Raw genomic sequence first — 18,705 nt, 5'->3', positions numbered from 1 at the left:
AACTTTCCGCCCAGCCTTCTAAGGTTAAACCTGAGGGACAGTGGGGTTTTTTCCCCTAATATTATTGGCTCAATGTCCCATTCTAGTGTGTTTCCCTAATATCAGTGATTGTTAGTGATTAGGACTCCAATATCAGTTAACCAAATAATATTTCCGTGACATTATCAATAAATAATTATTACCAAATGGCTTTTAAAAAGGGCTATTTACCAAGAAGCTACATTAAGACCTGAAGTACAAACTGGGGACAGACTCTTCTCTATACTACTTTAGTCTCTGAGGAGAGTGAGCTCAAACTTAAAGAGGCTGCTTACAAACATCTGCCCAAACAAGTTCCCTTCTGGGTGTGACACAGCCACCAGATGAGTTGCTTCTACTGGCAGGACATTTGGCTACCAGACTGATCCACAACTGGACTGGATTTACAAGTCACTCCTCAAGGATGGTTCCTTCCTGGGGTTGGCAGTTAGATCGCTGTTTCAACCTTTAGAGATTTCACAAGTCCCTGTACCAAAGGAAAGAAGACACAAACAGGAGAGGCAGCCCCATTCCAGACACAGGCTTGCCTAGAATACATGTCCCCACTAGCCTGGTGCAGAGGGAGAGCATCCCGTCCACCCCTCAAGAGTTCAGAATCATCTTAACACCTTATGAGGGACAGGAAAGGAAAGGAGAATGATTTGGCCTATTGCTGCCTTTTGTATGCATCATCAGGTTCCAGCTCAGCAGACAATTAAAAGGCTTTCTGACATCATGCCATAAGCCAATAGGTAGCAATCACTGAATACCTGTTCGTGAACTTGAAGTGGATGGTAGGGCCCTTTATTCCTCTTTTCCAGAAGTTCGCTTCCCAAGCATCCATGTGGGTTGTCACCAGGCAAGACCGTGCATGCTCTGAAGTAGAGAGCTGGCCCACTCCATTCCAAACCATTATGCACTTCCTGAAGCAGGTTTCCCAAGCATTCACACGGGTTCAGACACAACTCCCTGACTGTGTTCTCAGGACTGGGCCTTCATTGGCCAATCCCCTTGTTAAACACATGTACTGAAGTTTTACATTCCCTGCTAATTGATTTAATTAAGATCCAGGTGAATTTTAATTAAAACTACATTCAATTGCTTCTTCCTCATGAAACTCATAAGAATTGAATTCCCAACCTTATATTTATACAAGTGTCACAATTTAGAATGATATGATTCAGGAAAGATCTTAACAAGGAACACATTCAACCCTCATTTTACAAATGATGAAACAGAGATCCAGGGAGGTTATGGAAGAAATTATGATACACTCTCCCACAATGGTACACTCTGCAATGATTTCCCTCTCTTATCCCCATATCCCAATCCAGGCATTAGAAAGAACGCAATAGACAAAAAAGAAGTGCAGCTCAGGGAAGGTTTGGAGTTTATTTGCTGCAGTTTCTTGGCTCTAGTTTACATGGCAAAACAAAACAAAACAAAAAACAAAAACAAAAAATCAGAATAATTAAAATAAATCCTGTCAGCAGTGCTCATCTCTTTAGATCTCTCCCACCAAAAACAAAACAAAAACAAAAACAAAAAACAAAAAAAACCTAAAACCTTTTTTCCAAATACAAAATAATCTAAAGGAGAAAAACTATACATAGATTATTTACATCTCTGATAAATAGACTAATACTGATCCACTTGCCTCCCTCTCCTCACCCTCCCCACCCCCAGCTTACTCACTAGAACCAGTGCACTGAATCAACTCACAAGGGGAGGTGAAACATGGTCAAAGGACTGAACCTAGTTGGGGTAATTCTGATATTAACAACAGACCTCAAACTTCCCAGAATCTTGCTTTCTTTGCACTGATTTTTATGCTCTTAAATAGAAGGTTCTGGTCTGTGCTCTTTTCAGATACCTTCCAAACAGGGTCCAGACACAAAAACACTTGATGCCATTCCACTAAACCACCTACTAGACTTCAGGGAACTCAGCGATTCATTACCATGGCTAGGTGGGACACTACTGATGATCCCCATGCTCTTTTCTTCTCCCCAACACCTTTTCAGAATGATTTTCAGAGATGAAGAGCTCTGAGGGCTCTATCACCTGTTGGGAATCTGAATGGCCTACAAAGTTACTTCCTTATACCGTAAGAACAACTTCTTGTGTCCTAGAAGGTAACTTAACATACATATGTGAAGAAATGCACTGATAAATTATTCTTAGGGTTTTTAAGATTGCCAGGTTGGATTCTATAGAAATAAGGAACTGCTACTACTGATAGTTCCTGGGAGTCGCACTTTATGGGCTCAGACTATTATCTACCCACTTCAAGAAAGCCACCTGAAGAATTATAATACAGGAAGAATTTCAGTTTAAGCCTTTGGTAGGATCAAGCAAATAAGATCCTAGTGTGAAGATGAATTTAGGGAAGTACCTAAGGACTATTTATTTGAGGGAGAAAAAAACAAAGCCTCAAGGAGACTAAGCAGGACTTGGTCCTTCCTCTAAAACGAGGACTAGAGCTTTTGGGGAAAGTAGCTAAAAACAAGGAAAGAAAAAGAAAAATGGGACAACTGAGTCAGTCATGCCCAGGTGTCCATGGGGGCTGCCCTCCACATCATTTTGGTCATTTGGTGTTTTGCTCAATGAAAAATGCTGATTTTTTTTTTTCCTTTTAAGCTCAGGAGGAGCATTAATTCTGAAAAAGGAAAAAAATATTCTCAAACGCTCCAACCACTCTCTTTTCCTCAATGTCCCATATGCAGTGAGAATGAGAAAACACCACCACCAACAGAACTCTATTTTGTTTTGCAGCCCATGGCATGTGTGGCCACACCAACTACAGGGCCCACAAAGCACACCAGTGGCTATATTCGGGTCACTGGTAGGTGGGTAAAATAAAGTCTGAGGCCCCCATTAAGCTTCACTTTCCCACTCTCCACCCCCAACCCTTACCCCACCTTTCTCCCAAACCCAATGGCTTACTCAAACTATAGAAGACATTCTCCAATTCACTAAGCCAGGACAATGCAAAGCAGATTGGAGAGGTAGTAATGGCATTACCCTCATCCCTTCTCAATGCCTGGTGATAGAGACCTGTGTTGCCTATGCTGCTCCTTCCCCCAGGGAGGAACACAATTTATCTGGGAGTCTTCAAGACTGGACAGAGAATGATGCATCTGGGCAAACTTCTTTAAAGCCAAAAATATATCTTTATGGTGTGTGGTTTATCTCTTCCATCTCACCTTTCACTTTAACATATAATATATTTATAAATGTACCTATGGTGCAGGAATTGAAGGCTTCTTCACAGGAAAAATAACCAAGAGGTAAATGGTTGGCTCCAAGCTCTGCTATCAGACCTGCTGAGTGGAGAGACTTGCAGGGAAGCTGATTTGCTCTGTTCTTTTCCAAAGAAAAAAATTATGAATCCATGCCTTAAAAGGGCTCAGGTTCCCTCTTCTCCTCAACTGATAACTGCCCACCCCAACCCCTCCCCCCACTTGCTTAAAAAAAATTGCAAAAGCTGAAGCTGGTCCTTAGGAATTCAGGGCGATGCTAAGTGGCAGAAGATACTCCTGCTTCGCAGCCCTCTCTCTCCCCATGTGTAGAATGGCAGAGGGAGACAATCAAGAATTCTTCACACTGTAAGATTCTGGTCCGAATAAGCTGGCACAAGCTCTTAATGTCTCTTGGTAGAGGAAACTTTCTTCTTCCTTGTTGCTAACATCTCGTAGAAAGGATCCCTGCTGATGGCTGCTCTGAAACATATAAGTGGAGAATGAGATGTTGGCTTATGAACAATAGTAGAGAAAATATCAATCGAAAATTATAAGCAAATAAATTCCATCTTGGTATCATGTGATACAAGATTATGTACCCAACTGGTCTACCCTAACGGTCAACTCAGACCAGTACCTCATCTTGCTGTGCAGGTGGGAAAGTACTGAATGCTTCTAAGTTGTGATCACTTCTTAAGCTAATTATGACAGCAAAACCACTGGATATTCTTATATTTTTACCCTCTGGTGTTATTCTAATTCATCTAAACATTTAATCCTTAAGTTCTGGTGAAGATCTCTGGCTCATCAGTAAAAGTAAATTACATATCATTTGAATTTTTTACTCATCTGAAATGGATATGAATATATATAGGGTCCTTCTGTGTTTGACCCCCTTAGGCAATAAGACCAGCAGTGAGATCACAAGGTCAAAGTGAAAGTTTGTCACTTTTGGGTACAATTCCAGTGTTTTCCAGAACAGCTGGACCAACACAGTTCTACCAGCTTATATTCTTACAATCCCTCTAATATTAGTGCTTCTGTCTTTTATCAGCTTTGCCAGTTTGCTGATATGAGACAAAACTACAGGAGTTTTCAAACTTTAATGACATTACCTGTGACTAGTACCATTTTTCAAATGACTGCTGATCTTTTACATTTCTTCTTCTGAAAACTGTCCATGTCCTTTCAATCATTTATCTATTGGAGAATGGCTCTTGGTTCTATATATTTGTCTCAATTCCCCACATATACTGAATATCAGACTTTTCTCAACAATTTTTAACACAAATATGTTCCCCACTGAACAGTTTCTCTCTTTGAGATGGAAGGAGTAAGCCAGGAATAAGATGTAGCTTTTTTCCCCCTTTTCTCTATTACAGACAGTAAACACACCTAGAGAACCTCCGCCCAAAAGGTTATGTGCCTGCACTGAGGGCAATAGCATAGGGATAAATTGGGGAAGAAGATGTGAGCATTTTGTTTCATTGGGGAGATGAGGAAGGAGGAAAGTCCAAGCTGGAAGCAACAAGAAATAATAGTAGAAAGGGAAGTGAGTAAGATAATCTTTGGAATTCACAGAAGAAAGGAGAAGCTAGCTCTGTAGCAAGAGGCCTTAAACTTTAATGCCACAGAGTTACATCTTCAGTTTTTCACACCCCTCCCCCATCTAGTTCCCAGTTGGCGCCCTTGCCCAATCTACAGACACAAAGCTGTAGCATCTCCAATTCCAGTGCTTAGTAGATGGCAGGGCAAGAGGACAGGAGAGTAGGAAAAATCTACAGTCTCATTGCAGTGGGAGTCTATGTGACCCTTGTCTCCCAAACTGGGTCCCTGAATTTCCCCAAATAAGGAATCCCAGTGAAACACAGTGATTAGGCTCTGGAGTACTCAGCTTCAGGTATATTATGGCACAAAAAGATTTTTTGTGGACTGACAAGAAAAATAATCATCATTTAAAATATCATTTCTATAGGAAAAAAATCTCAAGTTCTGAACAATTTACACCATAAATGTTTGCAAACATAAAAGTTTGCAACTTCAATCCTGAATTTGCATCTCTGTGTAGGACGACTATAAGGCCACAAATCCTATTTAAGAAATAATGCAATGAGCTATCAGCTACATTATGGATTAAAGAGATTTTTGTGGGCTGGGAACACATCTACTATATTGTTTCTTTGGAGAAATGATGTGTGGGGAGAAGGGAACTTAGTGTTACTGAGAACACTGCAAGTACCACTGCTACCAAAGCAGCCTGCTGCCAAGGACAAAAAGAAACATGCAGTGCCTTGGGGCCTACTTCTCACTTTCTGAGATCTGATGAAAGGAAAGTTTAGCCTGCTCTGTGACTTTTGGTGGGGCATTGGTTACCCACTCAAATATGAAAAAACCTCTATACAGTTCTATCATCATATTGTTCTCTTTGCTGGATTCTCATGAACAAACCTCATGTGCACCGGACATTTAAGTAGTACTAGCTTAGATGTGTGGATTGTTTGTGTCACATAATTAGTAACTGTCAGAGCTGGAATTCAAACTTAGGTCTCTTGGGCCTACATCCAAGTCCAATATACTAAGTGCTCACAGACTTGAGCTTGAACTGTTGAGGTAGTGATGGAAAAGCCCAAATAACCTGCAGGTGATTCTCTACTGCTATTCTTAACAGTAATGTCTGATGATGTAGACTTCTTTTCAAGTTACTTTGATAGTAAAACTCAAGTACCAGGTGAAAAGAATCAAATACATTTCTTTAGTTTCAGGTGAAACTTTGCAGAAAATAAAAATAGCTCTGATGATCTGGAGCTCAAAATATGTCAGGCCTACCAAAACAAAGGTCTTTTGTAACTAGCTTGAAAAGCCTATGTAGTCTGTGTATTATTTACTCTCACAGGGTTACTGTCAGGATCAAATGAAATTGTGTATTTAACAGTAAAATAGAATGTAAATATCAAACATTATTATTATAATGCAGCATAAAGAGACGGTCCATTCACTGTGCATGACTGACAGAAAAGATGGCTGGAAATTCTAAGGAAAAACTACACTATTTAGTCCTATGTTGCTTTAACTCTGAAAGCTTTGCAGGAAATACATTCAGAAGGATTGTAACCTAGAATTCAGAGTTAACTCATAAGAGAAAGTTAATGTTTAGAGAGAAAGGTATTGGATTGCACTGTTAGTTTATTACTTTGAAAATTACTTTAAAAAGCCATCTTTAAAAATGGTTAATGTTGTTTAACTGTCAAAGTTTCTTTTAAAGGAATGGAAAATTTACTGGGTTTTAATGCTAATTAGAAGTGCACATTTTAAAAATGTATTGAGGTAGAATTAAGGAAGGGAAAAAATTGTAGACGAATCTGCTGGAAGAAAAAGGAAAGAATCTCATAATAATACTTCATCCTTTTTCCTTTTTTTTTTCCTTTTTAGTTAAGAGAAAAGATTTGAATCCTACCTTCAACCCATACAGCCACTCTCCAGAGATTTTTGATACATATGTATTTGTACACATGTATTCCTTTCCTTTTCATTTAGCGTCCCTTAACCATCTTTCAATTTCCTCTATACCACAGGCTCTCAAAAGTGTGGCCTAGGGTCCTTCGGTGGGTCACTAAAACTCTTTCAGGGGGTTCATGAGGTCAAAGCTATTTTCACAATAATAACAAGACATTTTAATTTCTAATATGACAAATACCATGGCTATAAACCCACATAAATAAAAGCTCTTTGGGGGAGGTCCTCAATAATTTTTCCCAATTAACAGTATTTTATTTTTTTTCCAATTACATGTAGTTTTCAATATTCATTTTTTAAAGATTTTTCGAGTTCCAAATTTTTCTCCCTCCCCTTTCCCCAAGACAGAAAGCAATTCGATATAGTTTATACATGTATAATTATGCTTTCTAAATTCTAACTCTTTTAAGTCACATTCTCTCTCTCTCTCTCTCTCTCTCTCTCTCTCTCTCTCTCCCCCTCCTGTAAAAGGGGTTTCTTCCATTAGGATTTTTCTCCTTGCCTACCCCAGCAAAAGCAAGCAAGCAAAAATTGTCTTGCTGATAGATAAATGTTACCTAAGGAGGGAAACAGCTGGTAAACCATATTCGTTTAATACAATAAGGTTAGGACCATTTGGTCCCTGAGGAAGTAGAAAAAAGTCCAGTAGAAAAAGAACTGACTCTGTAGAGTCCAAGGACATGGATGCAACACTTGCTGCCTACATGAACTTGGACAAGCTTTCCTGGACCTCGGTTCTGTGATTTGTAAAATGACAAAGCTGGACTAGCTGTTCTGTGAGGTCCCTTTCAACTCTAAATCTATGGTTCTGAATACAGTGGACAGACATCCAAAAGTGACAGATTGGATATGAAATGTAAGCCTACAACAAGCAGTCATCAAGGGAAATCCTAAGTCCTAATAGGTTGTGAGGCAGTAAGAATGATCAGCATGATCACCTCTAGAGTTCATGATAACCTAGGCAATATTTGAAAGGAATCTTAAAGAAGAATATAGAGGAGGAGAGAATGCTAATGTGCTATAATGCCAATTCAAAAAATGCAATTTCTAGATATTGTCACATTACTAGGAGTTTTCTATTCAAATAACAGAAAAATTGTTATAGTGGGGGTCATAATGGAAGCAAAAGACTCACCTAAACTACAAGTGAAGGGAATAAACATTTATATAGTGCTTACTATGTGCCGGACACCATGCTAAGCACTTTTATAAATATCTCATTTAATCCTCAAAACAACCTTGCAAGGTAGGTATTATTATCATCATCATCATCATCATCATCATCATCATCATCATCATCATCATCATCATCATCTTCCCTATTTTACAGCTGAAGTAACTAAAACAAATAGAGGTTAACACAGGGTCACGAAGCTAGTAAAAATATCTGAGGCTGGATTTGTACTCAGGTCTTCCTGACTTTAGGGCCAGCCCTCTATCATCCACTGTTCTAAGCTCTATCCAGCTACTTCTAATGAAAAAGAGTAATAAAGAGGCATGTTTCCTAAAAGAATATTGCATATATAAAATTACACTTTAAAAGGATTTATAAAAATTTAATTTGTACACAAATATTTTCAGAAACATTAAAAACACATGTAATTATGACAGCATTTAATAACACCATTCTCCCTAAAAACTCATTTTCTTTATTTTCTTGATCTAGATCTGTGATTTCATAGGGATATGGAATTCTAGTTGAGGAAACTTTATCTGTCAATGCAGATCAACATCTTCTCTGAAATTTGTTGTCTTGGAGAATTGCCTGGGGTCCTGAAAAGTTAAGTGATTTGCCCAGTGTCATACAGTTAGTATGTGTCAGAGACAAGACTCCAGTAGGGTCTTCTTCACATCAAGGCCAGCCCTCTATCCACTATACCAAGCTGCTTCTCTGTATCACATAAATCATCTAATTTCCTTTCAGTATTATTACTGTGAATTAGAAAGGACAAGATAGTGTCAGTAGTAAAGACAAAGAGCAGGAGGAAATAATGGGCATCATCAGAAACGGAAAAAAAATACTTGTGAGATCTAAACAGATAATATTCTTGTGAAAGTGAAGAATTAAAAGTTAGTAAGATGCAGCTTGAACTGATCAGAACTACAGAAAAATACAAAAAATTCAGAATGGAAAAGAAAGTTACTTGGACTAAAGAAGAATAATCCATGAATAACCAAATGAAAAGGAAAATTTTAGAAACATGGAAGAATAATAGCTAACATTTATATAGTGCTTTAAGACTTACAAAGTGCTTTACATATGCTCTCATTTTATCTTCACAACAACCTTGTGAGGTAGGTGTTATAATAACGATACCTCATTTTATAGATGAGAGAGCTAAGGGTGAGAAGTTAAGTGACTTGCATAGGATCACATAGCTCACAGTTAACCAAGCTTAGGTCTTCCTGACTCCAGGTTCAGTGCTCTATCCACTCAACTAGTCACCTTATAATTTTTCAAAGTCACCCATACAGGCTATGTGAGCCTATGTTAGACACATTACCTTTCAGTAGTCCAGGAAATTCTCTATTACCATACATTGCAGAACTGTTGCCAATCTGAATTATTACAGGAAGTTTCTTCACTGTAAGGTCCCTATACCAATGAAATCACAAATTTGGGTCAAAAAAAAAGGGGGAGGTCAAAGACAGGGGAAGATAGGAGATAGGGGAAGATAGGAGTAGAGAAGAATGTTGAAAACCATATGCTTCTTTTAAGCAGTCCAAACTTTTGTTCTTGGGTCCCTTTCATTTAAAAACTGTGCAGAAGGTCACTAAACTTGAATATTGTAAAAGTAAAACAGAGCAAATGAACCATCAGTATTAGATAATAACTTAATAGTGCCCGTATTATTCTTTTATATGCTTAAGTCTAATGTCTTTCTTAGTGTGCAAATCAAGTAGATCTAAAATGAGATAATAAAATGAAAGAATCTTGGTACTTTAGGTTATAAACTACCTCAGGGTGGTGAGTGATGGTGTAGTGCAGTGGATAGAGAGAGAGTCTTACATGCAGGAAGCCTGGGTTCAAATCCTACCTCTTGACACACAGAGCCAGGTGCCCTTAGCAAGTCACACATTCCCTCAGTGCTACCAGATAATATTCTAAGAGTTATCTGCTGAGTAGTTTCTGATTGGCATTGGCAGAGAAAGTTTCATCACCAGGAGTTTCGTAAACCAATGAAATCACAGGTCCAGTTCTTCATCATACCCTCTCCCCATTAAAAAAAAAACAAAACATCAAAAAAAGTAGAGTAACGGAACTCAGACACTATTCAACTCAACACCTTTATTTTACAGATGAGGAAGCTGAGGACAAGAGGTTAAGGGACATGGGCAAACTCTAAAATCCAAATCTCCTGACCCAGGTTCAGCAATCTTTCTACTACACTACACAACCTTTCTTTACAAAGGCACTCAGAAAAAGCATGAACTGTTATACAAATTTAGAATATTATTTATTAGTTACCTCCACTGGGCCATTCCCAATGAGTACTAGATCTGTTTACAGACACAGAGATTTCAGTCTTCAGTAACAAACAAGCTGTCTCAATTGTTTCTTTTGGTGGGCATTTTCAATTTTCATCGGCATTAACTTGCTTCTATGATCCTAACAACTACTACTGATGAGGCTGGCTTCTGTTGAGCAACAATGAGAGCCTTGCCTAAATCTAAATCTGCCCAGTAACAGGAGGCTCTATCTGTTGACAAGAAAACCTTGTTATTTTCTGTGTACGTGATTAACTCCTTTGGTTTGTGCCCATATCCTTGAATGTTGCAAGTTAAGTTCCCTGTTTTGTGACCACATCCCTGAACTGTTTTGTAAAGTACACAACACACCTGCTTCTCCTTTCCTGCTTCCCCTTATACACCTGCTTCCCCTTTCCTGACATCCTTCCCTGTGGTTAACTGCCCAGGTCAGAACATATCCCCCACCCCAGCTGAGTGCCCAAAACTTGTGTATAAAAGTAAACCTGTCAAACCACTAGTGCTCCTTACGACTAGCCCACTGCTTTTGCATCAATAAAGCCTTTTTGATTAGGAGAACTTCTGCCCCCCTGAATTCTTTCCACACAACCTGACCCCAAACATCATTTACCTCTTCACTGCTACTTGTAGAACTTGATAAAGTTTACAGTGTTTTCTTTACAAGCCCATGAGGCAGAGAGCAAAAGTCTTATCTCTATTTTGCAATGAGAAAACTGTGCTGCAAAGAGATTAAGTAACTTGCCTATTTACAGCTAGTAAATCTAGCTGAACAAGTCCTGAATTCTTTCCCATGTGTTTTTGAGGTTCTCTCTTTTTAAAATACTGTAAGGAATAGAAATCTAAAATTCTCTCAATACCAATAATTTTGGAATCCTCTATAACTATATTCATTTTCCCGAGGATTTTTCAGTGAGGCTGGGGTCTGGTGAAGGAAGGGGCATCTAAGCTTTGATTTAAGCAGTCTGAAAAAGTGAAACTCTAAGAGGAAAAAGCTAAGGCTCCCTCCCTGTTCATCCAGTGCAACTTACTTGATGCATTTGATCCATTCCTCCTTTTCCTCGGGAGTTGGTGCTGAAATCCGATAGACTGTGTGGTTTCCTTCCACTACTCGACCGTCAGCCTCAGTCTTACAAGCTTTGATTACTTGATCCTTATTATCAGGGATGTAAAGCTCAAAGCAGTTCTGAGAAGAAAGAAGACAATGAATGGAGGATTGGAGGAAGATGTTAATTAAACAAACCAGCATTAACATATTTCCCAAAGGAATTGCCTTTATTGAACAGTCATAAAATGAAACTCCACCTCTGTGAAAAAAAAAATACCTTGGAAGGAGAATTCTGGATGGTCAAGAATGTTTCAACCATGTTATTGTTCCTTTTCACCCCAAAATAAACACATGTGGGTCTTCATATGGTGAACCATGGAAAAGGCTGCTGGTTACATTTTGGGGATGGGGGATTTGTCAATTTTTGTTTTAGATCTGTGGTTAATCTGTGTGGTGAATTCCCAGTGTGGAAACTTCCTCCACCAATTCAGATGAGGCCCTGATCTGTGAGTTGGGATCTTAAGAGTGCCTTAGGCACTGACAAGTTAAAGTAACTTACCCAGAAAGATAAAGCTAGTATGTATCAGAGACAACATTTGAACTCAGGTTTTCTGGACTCCAAGATCAGTCCTCTATCCACTGCCTCACTCTATCTTTTGTGCCGATGATCTATGCTGATTACATAATAAGTATTTTTTTTAGACATTTCTGCACAAATGGCAGCAACAGAATTATCAACATGGTGTAGTAGGAAGCATGCTGGATTTGAAATGAAGATCCGCATTCACATCCTGGCTCTGCTACTTACTACCTGTGTGACCTTGGATAAGAGATTTTATTTCTCTGGGCAACAGTTTCTTCATCTGTAAAATTAAAGGCTGGACAAACATGATATCTAAGTTCCCTTCCAGCTCAAGTCTATGCTCCTATGAAATATTCTAACAAAAAGCAATACATATTTAAAAGTTTTGATACAAGATAATAAATTATAGCTCAATAATAAGTGTCTTTGTTATCACACACTTAAAGACAGACAAATCTCAGCACCTCTGACATGGCAACAAGTATTTCCAAAACAGATAGAAAATCCTGGAATTTAAAAAAAATAAGATTTTTTTTTTGGGTGAGGCAATTGGGGTTAAGTGACTTGCCCAAGGTCACACAGCTAGTAAGTGTTAAGTGTCTGAGGCCAGATTTGAATTCAGGTCCTCCTAACTCCAAGGCCAGAGCTCTATCCACTGCCCCACCTAGCTGCCCCCAAAAAATGAGATATTGACTTGGATAGAATAAAACACTTAAAAGACATAGCTACAGAGTATTTCAGAAGGTTAAATAAAATGCAGACTTGTAAATCAACCAAATGGAAATTACAACAGTTCTTCCATTTAATCTTTTTATTAAATATATTCAAATTTACTTATGTTCCTCAAGGATCTCACTTACCCATTACCAATCACACAAACACTTACTGGCTTTTTGGAGTCCTCTACCTCCCGGATACTTAGGTTCTCTAAAGGAATAATTCCACGGGGCTCCTTATCCTACAGAAAAGGTTGATGAAGGAAAAGATTTTACCATCAAGTCTAGAATGCTGTAACTACAAATCTCTTTGATTGCTGTAGTGGGTCCTATCTTTTCTCACTCCATCATCATTCTAAAGTAACCCTAGCAGCTAGTCAAAGTTCTTAAAAACAAAAACAAAAAACCAAGAAAGAAATATTCATCTGCATAGAAGATCTCTAATCTTTTCCATCTCTAAATCTTACGACTTTATGGCTGAATTATATAACCAAAAAACCTATGGAAACAGGCTGCCTCAGATATTGATCACTCAGGTGATACTGATGCAGTGGTGATATTTGGCAATACCTGGGGTGTCTGAATAATCCCATTGAGGAACCTCAAATGGAAATGATCTGGGAAAAGGTTTTCTAAATTTAAAAGATGCTTGTTGTAGGGGCCCTTAAACTAAAACTGCCATAATGCTATAGCATTTGATTTATGGTTTATGTATCCCTTTAAAAAATGTCTATAATACTATATTTGCTTCTTGGAACTTTATAATTGCAAATGTCATCCTTTCTCACTGGGAAATGTAAATGAATTGATATTTGCACTCCACTCTGCATCTGCTGCTCTGCCTTGGTTTTAATTCCAAGCAACACATGCCACTGCATGGGACACCCCTCACCCTTTTCTTGCCTCCTTTTGTGTGCTTGCTCTCTCCAACAGATTGTAAGTTCCCTGAGGGCAAGGACTGTCTTTTTTTTTATGAACTGCATCCCCAGTGCTTAGCATGGTACCTGGAACATAGTAGGTGCTTAATAAATGTATATTGGATTGAATTGGACATTTTTTGCTAGAAAACATAAACATGCATATATATATATACATATTCTATATATACTTAACTATGTCAATACTTAAGACCTCTTTTCCCTTGTTAGGATCTTTTCTGTATTATTAGTTTATTCTTCTCTCCTATGCAACCTGAGTTATCACTCATATGAAGAAGTCTAAGAGAAAAGTTTAAGCACATTCATCAAAGGCCTTTGATTACAACAGCTTTCTGGTTAGTCTTCTTGCATCAAGTCTTTCTTCATTCTAGTCTATCCTTCACTTAACTTTAGGAAGTGATCTTCCTGAAGCATAGGATCTGACCATATTATCCACTCTATTCAATATAACTCCAGGATCAATTACCGATCAAACAAAATTTTCTTTTGGGCCTTTAAAACCCTTCACAACCCCTTCCTACCTTTCCAGTTTTCTTATACCTTTCCCCCCTCCATATATATGATCCAGTGATTCTGGCCTCCTTGATTTTTCTTGAATACTACACTCCATCTCTTGACTTGTATTTTTACTGGCTGTCCCCCTCCCCTCGTCTCCATCTCCTGGCTTCCTTTAAATCTCAACTAGAATTCCAACCTCTATAAAGAATCCTTCCTGATTCCCCCTAAGAATCCCTCTAAGATTAACCCACTCATCATCTTTTTTGTAAATACTTGTTTACACTTTGATTCCATTAGATTGTAAGCTCCCTGAGGGTAGGCACTGTTTTTGCATTCTTTGCATCCCCACCTCTGAACACAGTATCCCTTCCTTAGCGGGTGTGTAATAAGTACCTGATGATTTGAGAGACCAACCTAAGATCATTCCCCTGGTATTGGCCAAACAATTTAGAATCAGCTATTATACTACATAATTAGTTTTAGTTGGTTCTTGATTTCTTTTACTTTCACCTCTGAAACCAGGCAAAGTTTCTTCAATTATAACTTCATAGGTAAGTATACACCGTGACCCAAATGGCCTGGGATCATAGATAAGATCCTCCCTGTCTCCCTTTTTAGCCAATCTGGAGCAAACTTGCAAACATTCTAATCTCACGTTCTTATTTCTCTCAACCAATTAATTATCTCAAAGATCCCAAAGTGGAGATACAGTTGAGTGGTAATGGGCTGTTACTGGTCATGTTATTAAAATATATACAGATAAATGGGATCTGATTGCTCTTCTGGAGATGAAATGCAATCCTAACTTTACTTGAAGGTAAAAGGCTTAATGACTTCCTTCAAAGTTTGTAAATTTTCACCTTCCATACAACTATCCATCACACAGAAAAAAGATATTTGAGAACTACTTAAGATATCTGAGTAGATAGTGAATAGAGCCCTGAAGATACTCCTCATCAATAACCATCCTGGAACTCTGGAATGGAGGAAGCATTTCTAATATATGTCAGAGATGGGACTTTTCCTATACAACATTCCACTCTAAATAGATTTGGGGGACTACAGCACCATTAAAAGCTCTAGAGCCAGGGATGGCAAATTACAGCCTGCAGGCTAAATCTGGCCTTATTAAAGGTAAAAACCATTCCTAGCGGTCAGGCCAGACAATAAGAGGCAGAGGGTGAGAGCACCCTGGGGCCATCGTTTGCTGATTCCTGTTGTAGACAACTCTCAAGAATAACCTTACGGACAGCGAGGTGGTGCAGTGGATAGAGCACCGGCCCTGGAGTCAGGAGGACCTGAGTTCAAATATGGCCTCAAACACTCACTAGCTATGTGACTCTGGGCAGGTCACTTAACCCCACAATTGCCTCACCAAAAAAAAAAAGAATAACCTCTACTAAACTGTTTTTCCACAAGTAAGTCTTATATATAGATTTTCTCTTTTACCCTTTTCTACTGCAGACACTGTGAAATAGGTAGGGGATTCTTAATGAGGAGGGTGGGGAGAGAAGAAAGGAGAGAATTTGGAACTTTTTTTAAAAGATTTTTAAAGTTTTAAAAAAGAATGTTAAAAATTGTTCTCACATGTAACTGGGGAAAAATAAAATAGTAAATAAAAGCTAAGAAAAAAATAAATAGGTAGGAGAAAATAATCAGGACTTATCATTTTTAAATGCTGTGAACTCATGGATGTAGGATGTACTACAAGATGCTTTCCATCCTGTACTGAGTGGCCTTAATTTAACGCTACTAGTGTGACCATGTTTAGGAACTGCAGAAACTACTGTGGCACATTTTTATAATCTAGGTACTGTTGAGATTGGGACGAGAATTATTTTATTACTGCTAGTAAATGAACAACATTATGACTTGAGAATTTCTAGACTTAACCCCTTCATCTCTGGAATTCCTGCTTAGGGGCCTCACTTCTTTGAATGTTGAATATTTCACGTAGCTCATTACATCAGGCAATGCTTCTCTTTACTCCCTGGCTATCTCTTTGCCAGATACTATATTCTCTATACTGCCTTCTCCTCTTACCCCCCTCCAGTTCTGGAACCATAAGCAAACCAATATTGCTATTGTTACAGGAAAGGGTATAATAATCTACTCCCTTCTATGGCTCTACTCATCATTTCTGCCAAAATAATCCTCTTTATATATTGTCATGACCTATTAGAATATCAGTTCATTGAGGTCAAGGACTGTCTCCTTTTGTATTTATATTCTCAGACACTTAACATGATATTTGGCACATGTTAAGTGCTTAATAAATGTTTCTGCATTCATTCATTCCAAGAACAGCTCAGATTTAGACCATAACACTAGAAAGGATACAATCTTTTTCCACCAAAGAATCAAACATTTAAAGAGCAGCTCTAATGCTCAGAATTTTATTTGCTAGCCTAACAAAAAAGTATAATGCACCACTAGTATAACTGTGTTCTGACAACTTTAATTGGTGAGAAATTTACTAATATCCTTATATAACCATATCAGAATGGTAGGACTATTCATGAGTGGGATGGTAATCTTGTCTGAATTATTCCCCACCAAAAGAGTGAAGTAGAGCTGCGAAGTAAAAAAAAACTTTTTCTTTTTTTTTAATCTCTTCATCTAAATGTCTATCATAGAAATGAACTTTCCTCAAAACATATCTCTTCATCATGGTGGCTACATATGCATTGATGATGGTAATCTCAATTTTATTCAACTTATTCTACATAGCCATCCTTGAGGAGACAAGAAGACTCTGTAAGAATGAATTTGTACATCTGTGAAATTCTTTCAATTTAAAAGGATTATCTAAAATGTTGTAGAGGCACTCAGAAATTTTTATGCAGATTACATTTTTGAAAGGAACCATTCATGAAGTCCTTTACAAAATAATTTTAGACTAAAGACTTAGAATAAACCTGAAGAAAGCTGAACTTATTTGCCAAGCTATGGAAGGGAAATTAATATATAATCTATGATTCTCTTCAGATATAAATAACTAAAAGTTTGATACCTAAATTCTACTACTTAGGTTGCATACTAGTAGAAGATAAAATGTAGTGGGACAAAACATTGGATTCAAAAGTCAAGAGATAGGTATTTGAGTTTCTGCTCTTCAATTTACTAAGTATTTAACTTAAAGCAAGTCATTTCCCTTCTTTCAGACTCTTAAATGAAGACAAAGTGGTGTTGAGGTTTTTTTGTCCTGTCACGTTCTTCTCGGAGAACTGTTGTCTCTATGCATTCTGTCTTTGAGATCCATATGTTGTGCTTGAATAGTGAACATATTTTCTTTTAATATTCTTGCTGTTTGCTTCTCTTCTTTTAGACTGTCTTTCACTTCTCTGTATTTGCATACCCAATCTACTATTGTCTCTTTTGTTTCTTAGGTGAGGCTTGACATCACAGATTCCAACTTTTCTATTCTGCTCATTATTTTTCTTGCACAGGATATAAATATTTGCTCTCAAAATTCTCATTTCTCTTTAATCCACTCATGAACAGCAAGTTGTATTCCATGTTCTTCTCAACTTCCACAGAATCCTCTGTCTGGATCATTTTCCTTCATTTTGCAGTATTTATCCATAGATACCTTAACTCATTTACTAGATCTGGAGGTCATATTTCCTTCTGTAATTACTGTTTTTCATGTTAATTTATCTGTTTATGTTCAAGGTCTTTGAGATTTTTTTCTTCCTGGAATCTTTGGTATTTTCAGTGTTTTCCCCCATCATTTCCTTATCACTCACTTCTGATACCCTCTCCTCTAATTAAAGTTCTCTTGGGGGGGGGCAGGATCTCAAAATGTCTCAGCCTCCTCCCACACTAGGAAATTTACAGATTACTAGCCTAGGTCTCTGCCTCAACTGACTTTTTGGTGGTCAGAACTAGCCCCAGCTGGATGCTGTGCTCTTCCCTCACGCTTGGTAGAATACAGCACAGCTCCCCTCATGCACAGTGTCCTGTCCCTCTCCTTTTATTCCTTAGTTCTTTGGCCAAACACTGGAAGTTCAGAGTCTTCTGGCACCAGATTTCTCCAGCATCAACAGTTCCAGGCTACAGGTAATTCTGACGTTTGTAGCTGTTCCCAGGTTTCAGCCCCCAGCAGGCTTCTGCTCCTGAATGGTTTTGGCCAAGCAAGCTATCAAGGCCTGAGGAAAACTTTCACAGCCTAGAGCTAGGAGAAGGGAGAGAGAGACAGGGAAATAGGTATGGGTTTTGATGTAGGCTTGTGTCATGTCCTTCGGTCTGTTAGTGTGGGAGAAGAGGGAGTGGGGCTGAGTGAGCATCAGTTCCTGGGTTTTGGGGTTTTTGTTTTTATTTTTTTACATTGTTTTAGATTCTTGGTGTCTTAAACTATGGAAACAGCTAAAGTTGCTTTATCTTTGGTGTACAATTTCTGTTTTGGAGAGGTTGTGAGGATCAGAGAAAATGTCCAGTCCCACCATCCTGCTGCTTATGTAATACAGAAATAAATATATATAAAGTAACTACTTTTTAATCTATATGGTTATATGATTACACCTGTCACACAAAAAAACCTATCAAGTTTACCTGGTTTCATAAACATTTTAATGGCTCATAGTCCAGAAACTGTACTATCAGGTGATAATTAGGATTACCAGTGTGAAGTTTTTTTTTTTTAATATTTTATTTTTTTCAA

The 18,705-nt window shown here is 38.1% G+C and overlaps 1 protein-coding gene across 6 annotated transcripts in view; it reads right to left on the bottom strand.

The window, feature by feature from the left end:
* Nucleotides 1-1,385: 1,385 nt before the first annotated feature.
* CYTH1 (cytohesin 1) overlaps nucleotides 1,386-18,705 on the bottom strand; it is a 186,469-nt gene continuing 169,149 nt past the window's right edge. For 5 of the 6 annotated variants that reach the window (XM_027850103.1, XM_027850107.1, XM_027850106.1 and 2 more), the window contains exons 11-13: nucleotides 12,777-12,848; nucleotides 11,291-11,445; nucleotides 1,386-3,740 (exon numbers count right to left, since the gene is read on the bottom strand). In XM_027850103.1, coding sequence (XP_027705904.1) covers nucleotides 3,662-3,740; nucleotides 11,291-11,445; nucleotides 12,777-12,848 — 306 coding nt within the window. In that variant the 3' untranslated portion in view covers nucleotides 1,386-3,661. The remainder of the gene's footprint in view (nucleotides 3,741-11,290; nucleotides 11,446-12,776; nucleotides 12,849-18,705) is intronic. The other variant, XM_027850105.1, reaches the window with a different exon arrangement.

Source organism: Vombatus ursinus, unplaced genomic scaffold (genome assembly GCF_900497805.2).
Source record: "Vombatus ursinus unplaced genomic scaffold, bare-nosed wombat genome assembly UNPS02008996.1, whole genome shotgun sequence".
NCBI classification, from domain to species: Eukaryota; Metazoa; Chordata; class Mammalia; order Diprotodontia; family Vombatidae; genus Vombatus; species Vombatus ursinus.
Note: the sequence above shows the minus strand (reverse complement) of the source record. Positions and strands in the feature narration are given on the sequence as shown.